Source organism: Spodoptera frugiperda, chromosome 24, assembly GCF_023101765.2.
Source record: "Spodoptera frugiperda isolate SF20-4 chromosome 24, AGI-APGP_CSIRO_Sfru_2.0, whole genome shotgun sequence".
NCBI classification, from domain to species: domain Eukaryota; kingdom Metazoa; phylum Arthropoda; class Insecta; order Lepidoptera; family Noctuidae; genus Spodoptera; species Spodoptera frugiperda.
This window is the reverse complement of record NC_064235.1, coordinates 5,267,501-5,277,181: the sequence shown is the minus strand read 5'-3', so window position 1 is coordinate 5,277,181 and position 9,681 is coordinate 5,267,501. Positions and strand designations below refer to the sequence as shown.

The following is a 9,681-nucleotide window of genomic DNA, read 5'->3' as shown; positions in this document are numbered from 1 at the left end:
GTCAAAATCAACCGTTTGAAAGATATACGCTTCCAAATTGGAAAAATGAGTGTCCTCTAACTTTTAAAATAAGAGAAGAAGAAAACTAAAAAAATATATGTTTTAGGGTTCAATGGAAATTTTCAACAAAAATTAGTTTGAACGACATGTCATTATTAGTTTTTGAGAAATAATACATTTCAAAAAACGCAAATATAACTTTGTCGTTCATACAAACACTATGTAAAACCAAATTATAATTATATAACTTTTATATTATGTCATCTACTTGCTGCTACGGAACCCTTCATGGGCGAGTCCGACTCGCACTTGGCCGGGTTTTTTATGGTAAGTATAAGCCGGTAAACGAGCACACGGATCACCTGATGGTAAGCAATCGCCGCCACCCATGGACACTTGAAACACCAGAGCCCTATTATTAGCCCTATTCCCATATACTTATTATACTATTTGCACCAGAGGTGTTACAAGTGCGTTGCCGACCTATTGGGTGTTAGGAATTTAACGGGAATTGTGCCCAGTATATGGCAATAGGCGCTCTAAACTACATTACATGAGACTTGTAACACAAATGTTGAATAGTGGGTGTACATTGTATAGCGACATTACGTGCCGTAATAGTGCACCTCTGCCTACCCCTTCGGGGCTTAAAAGGCGTGACGTTATTGACGTCTTACACACCTCTTTCGCTTCATCAACAGTCATCAGTCTGTTCATGCATGCTCGTCGGTTAGGCAGAGTCGAAGCGCATCGAAGCGTCTTTCCAAAACTGCACATAACAAATTCAACCTTAACTCCACAGCGTAAGGGTCAATTTATACTAGTGCAGAGTCGAAGCGCATCGAAGCGTCTTTCCAAAACTGAACATAACAAATTCAACCTTAACTCCACAGCGTAACGCACACGTTACTTCTGAGAGAGAGATTTTAAAAAGTCTCACGCATTCGTCCTTATTCGCACGTCTGCGCGCGAACATCGCTTCGCCTCTGCGCTAGTATAAATTGACCCTTACTCTGTGGAGTTAAGGTTGAATTTGTTATGTGCAGTTTTGGATAGACGCCTCGATGCGCTTCGACGCTGCGCTAGTATATATTGACCCTTACGCTGTGGAGTTAAGGTTGAATTTGTTATGTGCAGTTTTGGATAGATGCTTCGATGCGCTTCGACCCTGCGCTAGTATAAATTGACCCTAACCGATGAGCATGCTTGAAAAGACTGATGACTGTTGATGAAGCGAAAGAGATATTTAATAAATTGACCCTTACGCTGTGAAGTTAAGGTTGAATTTGTTAGGTGCAGTACCATTGTCGTGGTATAAATTAAAAACTCCAACACCTTAGTTGTATGTAAATATTTATTTAAAAAGAAGCGTAAATAAATAAATAAGCCTTAGACAGTCACAGGTATTTTTAGATTAGGAGAAATTGCCATCTACGCACAATGTGTAGTTTCCAGCGTAATTAAGTACAACGCCATCTAGTGACTACTGGCCGAAGTTGCAAAGGCTGCAGTCGGGACACCTTCGATGGCTTTTCCTACCTCGGCGACTGTGTTTCTCAGCTGATTTATAATCGTGATAATTGCCTGAACGCGGTCTTGATCTTGAACAGGACCTGTAAGGAAAAGAAGGAACGTTTGAATAAAAATTTCAGTTAAAAAGTTAAGCGCCTACTCGAATTGTTTGAGCAAATTACAGAATAAAGTTAAGCGCCTACTCGAATTGTTTGAGCAAATTACAGAATAAAGTTAAGCGCCTACTCGAATTGTTTGAGCAAATTACAGAATAAAGTTAAGCGCCTACTCAAAATTTTTGAGCAAATTTCAGAATAAAGTTAAGCGCCTACTCGAATTGTTTGAGCAAATTGCTCTGTGTAATCACTACATTAGTATAAAACAAAGTCGCTTTCTCTGTCCCTACGTCCCTTTGTATGCTTAAATCTTTAAAACTACGCAACGGATTTTGATGCGGTTTTTTAATAGATAAAGTGATTCAAGAGGAAGGTTTATATGTATAATACATGCATATATCACCATTGCACTCATGTAAATGCAAAGGCGGATCCGTGATGTTATAATATTAGCTTTGTCAATCAACCTTAAAATATTGTAACTACCATTAAACAGTGCCGGCGTAAGGGCCACTGATACCCCGGGCGAAAATATTGTGACGCCCACTTGAGGGAAGCAATATCAAGTGTTAGCTTTTTGCTGATCCCAAGTAAAATTATATTAAGAATTTCATCTTTCCTTTAGCGTTATCCAGAGCTAACGACGCGGACGTAGAAAGTTTTGTTCTCAATAAATAATATGCATATGCACAGAGCGTAGAGCACAGTTCTGAGGGTTTGCACCAGGAGAGGCAAGAGACTCCAACTTCAGACCTTGGCGCCCGCCCCCCAGAATTTGTCGCCCTGGGCCATCGCCCTATCACGCCCTATCATTCCCACACTCCCTAGTCTTTTATCTCCAACAAGCTAGGCAGCTTTTGAAGGTTTCCCCCAGTCGTCAAAAAAATAAATAAAAAAGGAAGGCGTTATTTTAAGTAATTTCATTAGTAGGTAAATCAATAAAACCTACGGCCGAAGATTAAACGAAACTTCGGATTCGAGAACCGGAGTAGCCCTACAGGTATCGCCATTGCATGGATCAACCAGACCATACTTTGGGGGTGTGTTCTGCTTGAGCTCAACCATGTCCTCAGGGAAGCGAGCGGTGGGTTTGGCTTCTCGCAACTGGCACTGGTTCACGTCATGGAGTAGAGCGAGTGGAATTAAGAAGCCCGGACTACCTAGAGGGTTAACCGGGGCTCCGGCTCGAAAAGCAGGAGAAGGAACGGGGTGGTTTTTAGTCAGTAAGAGTCTGACACTCCTTCTCGCCTCGCCCAATGCGGGAGAAGTCATTGGATGATTTTCTCCCATCAAAAAAATAAATAAATATCGTATAGCAAGTGAGGGTGACCCTCAAATTCTCAGCACTTATTATTGTTCTGACAATTCCATTAAGTTCTAGACTATCAGTGGGTAAGCAATACAATGTTGATTTGGGCACTGGCGCGGGGCCCCATATGCAACCTGCTATATTATGGTTAATCCGGCACTAAGGGGGATCTACTCCTGCGAAGTACGCTAGCTAAAGAGGGGGGCGGAGCGTGTGAGGGAACTAACCTTCTCACACGCCCGGCCGCCACACGAGACGCTCCGGGCGTCGAGGATAGCGAGACCATCTTCGACCACCCAATGCTCGAAACTGCTGACGGCGAACAAAAGCTCGCCGATCGCGCAATAAACCTCTCACACTCCATCCGAATAACTTTTTGACTAGTTTCCACCATAATTTAAAGGAGTATTTAAGTAACCTACAATACAATAAGTATATGACTAACAGTATTTTTTTATGGTATAAGCCGGTAAACGAACAGACGGATCACCTGATGATAAGCAATTGCCGCCGCCCATGGACACTTGAAACACCAGAGGCGTTACAAGTGCGTTGCCGGCCTTGGGGGTTAGGAATTTAAGCGTTGTTGGGCAAACAGGAATTGGGAAGATGGATAAGGGAGGTAATTGGGCCTCCGGTAACCTCACACACAACGCAAGCGTTGTTTCACGTCGGTTTTCTATAAAGCCGTGGTATCACTCCGGTCGAGCCGGCCCATTCGTGCCGAAGCATGGATCTCCCACACTTACTAGATACCATCGAAGCGGCACCGGCAGGCCTGGGGCAGTGCAAGCGTAGCAGTGCAAGAGGGACGGAGCTATGTAGGTTGTATAGCTCCTTTCCATTCTGACACAATTGTAATAGCAGACTAAGGCCCCTGGAGGTGGTACGACCTGCTGATGAGTATGTACTCATTAGCAGGTCGTACTGTAACTGTCAGCACGGTTAGCAACTGGCTGCCGTGCAACGTATAGCGGGTCCGATTCCCGCACGGAGCAACTCATTTTTTTAAATTTGAGAGGGAGTGATAGACTGGTACTGACTAAAAATGACTGCGTTCCTAGACCAGCTTTTCGAGCCGGAAACCAACCAATCAGAACGCCGTTTTTTTTAAATTTAATGGATCAACGCTTAGCCGTTATCTCGCCTGATGGTAAGTGGTGATGCGGCCTACGATGGAGCTTCTTTGTGTGATCCACAAATTGTTGTTTCGGGTGTCATGTGTATGTGAACTTGTATGTTTGTAAACGCACCCACGACATATTATAAAAAAGGGGCTCTTCCCTTCTTTATATTATGCTCACGCTTCGTCCGATCAAACTGTTGTGGTTCTTTCCTCAAAAGACCACTACAGAATCAACTTGCACGGTTCTCCGACATCTTTAATTGATTTTGTCTGGACTTTAAAAGAGACTATGACCTCTGAGTTTGTTTCGGTATTTCTTGTCAGAGTAGTCCGATAGGAAATGCCGGCCTCATCTAGTTATTTAAGAGACTGACGTGTAAAAGAGTTACATTGTAACCTATTGTCCTCAAGGTTATTTTCTTTTTCATTCACTTTGACTGAATATTAGTTCTCACATAATTGAAACAATCGAAACAATGTAACCAAGAATTGTATTGTGAATCTGATTGAAAAAGAGTAACCTATGGAGTTTCTTGCTCGTTCTTCTCCATAGGAATCTACACTTTGGAACGAGCAAATAGCTTCACTAGAGGACTGACCGACAGACAGACGTTATTAATATTATTATATTTGCTTTGACGTTCAAAAGTGCCTTCCTGGTCTATTTGAAATAAATAATTTTTGACTTTTGACTTTGACTTATTTGGAAAATGAATATCATTTATCATTTACGACACTGGAGAAAATCCTAGTGTGGGGAGCAATGTTTAAGAAAAAAAACGAAAAGTCTACGTACCTCGACCGCGACCTAGACAGTCGAGCATGCTGGCATGCGTCGTCATCTTCCTCGTCCTGCCCCTTAAACAGAAGCCCCCAGTATTGATAGATCAAGTAAATCAGTGTTAGTACTCCAGCCAACTGGAAAAAAAAAACATAAGGTGTAGTATAGGTAAGAAAAAGTAACTCCTTGCCGGAGTCTGTGTTTCCTGATGGGTATAACCTGGGTGTCTTCAAAGCCCGAGTGAATCGGTTGCTTATGGCCACTTACCATCAGGTGAGATAGCGGCCAAACGTCGACCCATCAAAATGTAAAAAAAGAAAGCAAGGTAGGGCCAAGTGTAATCCACAGACAGACAGACAGACTGACGGACAATTAAATTTGACTTTACAAAAGTGCCTAATTTCGGATTAATTGAAATAAAAGCTTTGACTTAGACATTCCACTCTATTACTCATAATTAAAAAAAAACTTTAATTGCTCCATGTATTAGCATGCATAATAAGTAATCTATACTTATATTATAAAGCTGAAGAGTTTGTTTGTTTGTTTGAACGCGCTAATCTCAGGAACTACTGGTCCGATTAGAATAATATTTTTTGTTTCGTATAGCGCATTTATCGAGGAAGGCTATTAAACATCACGCTACGATCAATAGGAACCGTGCAGGGCGGGTGAAACCGCGCGAAAACAGCTATTATGTATTAGCATGACTTTCCCACAACTTAAAAGTACTTAACTTTTTGTTAAGGGGAGAAAGTCATCCAATTAACGCCTCTTCTCTCGCCTTGGGCGAGGCGAGAGGAAGTGTCAGACTCTTACTGACTAAAAACTACCCTGTTTCTACTCCTTTTTTTTGAGCTGGAGCCCCGGTAAACCCTCTAGGTAGTCCGCAGCTCAAAGATACTTAACTTACAAGTGCTACACCTTCTAATCACTGAAGGCATAGGCAGAGACCTTATTTTTCCACGCAATTAGGTACACCGAAGATCAGTGTTTCGAAACCTTATAGCTCCATGTGATTAAAAATTACGAAACCAACCATCCTAATAACGCTTTACTCAACCCAGGGGCTTTAGTCTGCTATTACAATTGTGTGCAAGAGGGCAATGCAGTGCAAGAGGGACGGAGCTATACAACCTACATAGCTCCGTCCCTCTTGCACTGCTCAATGATCGACCATTCTGACACAATTGTAATAGCAGACTAAGGCCCAAGGTGTCTACCCCCGGATACTGACACCACTGTAAACCTTAGATGAAACTAGCTGATGCCCGCGGCTTCTTTCGCATGAATTTTAAGACTAATATAATAAAATCAGCACGCATCCGTAACACACATACATAGCACGCATCTTTCCATACAAAAAACAAAGCTTAGCTAAGTCCGTTTCCACCATTGCTAACCTATGTGTACCAATGAAGAACGCATACACAGCAACGTAGCATAGCACGTCTCTGGTGGAAAAGCCTTAGTATAGAAAGTGCCTTTATTACATTATCTACCTTTTTTTGAGGGGGAATATCATCCAATGACTTCTCCCGCCTTGGGTGAGGCGAGAGGGAGTGTTAAACTTTTACTGCCTAAAGACCACCCCGTCCCTTCTCCTGCTTTATGCCTGAGCCCCGGTAAATTACATTATCTAACTACCACATAAAAATACCGTAGCTACCTAATGTATCCCCCATTAGACACAAACAATAAAAAAATAAACAACTAAAAGGTACGCATCTATTACAATACTACAAAAGACTGCATAAATCTATCCATTAGTTCGCTTTTAGTAAAATTACATAATTGGTATAATGACTGCCTCGTTGGTCGAGTGGTCGCAAGTGCGACTGCCATACATGGGGTCTTGGGTCGGGCAAAGTATTCCTGAGCTTTTTTTCGGTTTTTCGAAAATTTCTCAGTACTAGCACGGAGTCTGGAATTGTGCCCAGTATATGGCAATAGGGTCACCCCATATTACATGGGACTTATAATACAAATGGTGAAAAGAAGGTGTACATTGTATAGCGGCATTATTGCCGGATTGTGCACCTCTGCCTACCCCTTCGGGGATAAAAAGCGTGAAGTTGAATTGTTATCATTATTTAAATTGATTACAACAGTACCCTTAGTATGAGTTTGCTTTACGTTGAACGAAATCGAAACGAGAGCGTATTCGGCGCTCTGAGAGCTTATATATATATATTTATTTATTTATATTTATTTATTTATTTACTTATTAATTTATACTAGCGCAGAGTCGAAGCGCATGGAAGCGTCTTTCCAAAACTAAACATAACAAATTCAACCTTAACTCCACAGATCAAATCCACCAAATAAACATCATCTCCACCAAATAAACATGGTAAGTATCATGTTTTAAGTTCTAATGACTAGTGGCCATGTCAGTTTAAATGGAGTTTCTTGCTCGTTCTTCTCCATTCGAAGCAACACTTTGGAACGAGCGCCTAGCTTCACTGACAGACAGACTGACGGACAATTCAATTTGACGTTTCAAAAGTGCCTTATTTAGGATTAATTGAAATAAATGCTTTGACTTTGACTTTAAAAACTGATATGCCGTTGGTAGGTTTTGAACCCACGCACGCGTGCATGAGAAGCGGGTTTTAAACCTCCTGGCCACCACGACAATAGGTGCTCATATCTTGTACAAAAATCTAATAGTAAAATTACCTATAATTACATCAAAACTGTACTAAAAGCTTTATACACTCAATGCTATTGAGCATTAAATAAAAACTTTTTCATTCAATGAAAAACCATCGCAGGTAACGAAACATTTCCATAAACGTGGTGTTATTTAATTTAATTCAATAATCTATCTATAATATAAAAATAAATCGGGTTTTCCTTCCTGACGCTATAACTCCAGAACGCACGAACCGATTTCCACGGTCTTGCATTCGTTGGAAAGGTCTCGGGCTCCGTGAGGTTTATAGCAAAGAAAATTCAAGAGAAAAGCAGGAAAACAGGGAAAGTCATTGGTGGCGAAACGGAGTTCGCCGAGTTTGCTAGTCTACATAATACATGTATGTATAAAAATCAATTACTGTTCGTTAGTCTCGCTAAAACTCGAGAACGGCTGGACCGATTTGGCAAATTTTGGTCTTAAATTATTTGTTTGTCCAGGGAAGGTTTAAAAGGTGAGAAAAATATGTTTAAGGCGGTACGAAGTTTGTTGGGTCAGCTCAATAATATCTTGGTATTATACCGTATGGAGAAAACTCATATGATTTAATTTAAACCACATATTTGTTATCATCTTGGCTGACGATATACGAAAAATGAGCGAAATAGGCCCAGTAGATAAGCCAAAAAGTGCATTATTCTCTTTGAGCTAATTTGAACACTCTTTACAAATACGGCATTGCAACAGCCGCGTCACATGTCCGTAACATTCCTAGACAACCTACAACATTACAGCTCTTCTGTGGTCAAGGTACATGGAGCTGTTCACACAGAATTTAATACTTGATTTATTTTGTTTGTAAATTTCAATGTTAAAATTTTCTGTTTTCGTTAAAATATTTAGTTGTATTATGCTTCTGTGGACGAGTACTACTTGTAGTTTCATTTAAGTCATATGAGTGATCTCCATACTGTATAATTTAGGACTGAGTATAAAAAACTTTGGTTTAATATAAACCCAATCAAAATCATAAACGTGTAATTAAATTCTATTTATTTTCCTACAAATTAATGATTACGAATTACGATGGTCTATTGCATGATTACGTGCGATGACCAAGTCGATCTATTTTATTTAAAACGTAAAATAAATGTAATATTGATATGATAACAATTTACATAATAACTTAAGACAGAAGGTCCCTTAAGTAGGGACTAAATAAAATAACCGACTTGGTATTACATGGATCTCACAACTTTTTACGGTAGAAAAACTGAGGAGCGAGACTTGGGCTTTTTTACAGGATATTTTTGATGGTATTTATTTTACTACAAGTTAATATCTAATTCTCTCTTTTTAGACCCGAGTCGACTTAAGGCCAGTAGTTTCGACTGTGCGTTGTCTGTCACTCACACATCGACTAACGAGTTTCATTTAAAAATCGGTAAATAAATCGGATAATCGTCATGGGTAAATCGGAAAGGAAGAAAAGACAAAAACGTACCGCTATATTTAGCTGCCTGACTCGAACGAAGTCAATAATCGAGTCGATTAGAGTTTCCATCTCCTCTATCTACAACATTTACGTAGGATTTTGTATGGAAACAACACTACATGGTCTGAAGCATACTGTTGAGAAGAAACTGCACTGGTTAGAAAGGTAATTATTGTAACAGATTTTATATAAAGGTGCACATAAATTTTGTATTAAAAATCCATATTTTTTACAAATGTCTAAATTGACAGGAGCAATGGAACTTGCAATCGGCAATATGGCCGTATTCTTTTTATGAATTTTTCGTCTTTTTTTTTTATTGTTCAGCTCTGCTTCATTCACGATCTCTGTGGAGGTTGTGAGTAAAGAGTTTGTCGTTGTTTTGCTTTATTTTTTATCTGTTTTTTTATTTTTTTATGGAATGGTTAAATTAATTATTATGTTATCGCTTTACTCTGTTGACCGGCTGCTGTGGAATGTGACGCACGTTCGATTCCCGCGTTGACCAAAAAATGATGGCATTAATTACTGAGTAAAATTACCATTGTCATTTGTTTTAATTATTATGTTATTGGCTCACTCATGTAACTGTTTGACGAGGAACTCGACTAGTTTCAAGCCATGCTAGAGGCTCATATTCATGAGCAGCATTCGTTGCGCTGCTACTGTGGCTAGCATACGAAATCATGGCACAGCATGGCTTG

The 9,681-nt window shown here is 40.1% G+C and overlaps 1 protein-coding gene across 1 annotated transcript; it reads right to left on the bottom strand.

Moving 5' to 3' along the window:
- Positions 1–1,336: 1,336 nt before the first annotated feature.
- LOC118278836 (uncharacterized) lies at positions 1,337–9,264 on the bottom strand. Its single transcript, XM_035598221.2, has 3 exons — positions 8,987–9,264; positions 4,860–4,981; positions 1,337–1,613 (listed from the first exon to the last, which is right to left on the bottom strand). Exons 1-3 carry the CDS (start codon positions 9,044–9,046, stop codon positions 1,484–1,486), a joined length of 312 nt encoding a protein of 103 aa, XP_035454114.1. The 5' UTR covers positions 9,047–9,264; the 3' UTR covers positions 1,337–1,483.
- Positions 9,265–9,681: the final 417 nt, after the last annotated feature.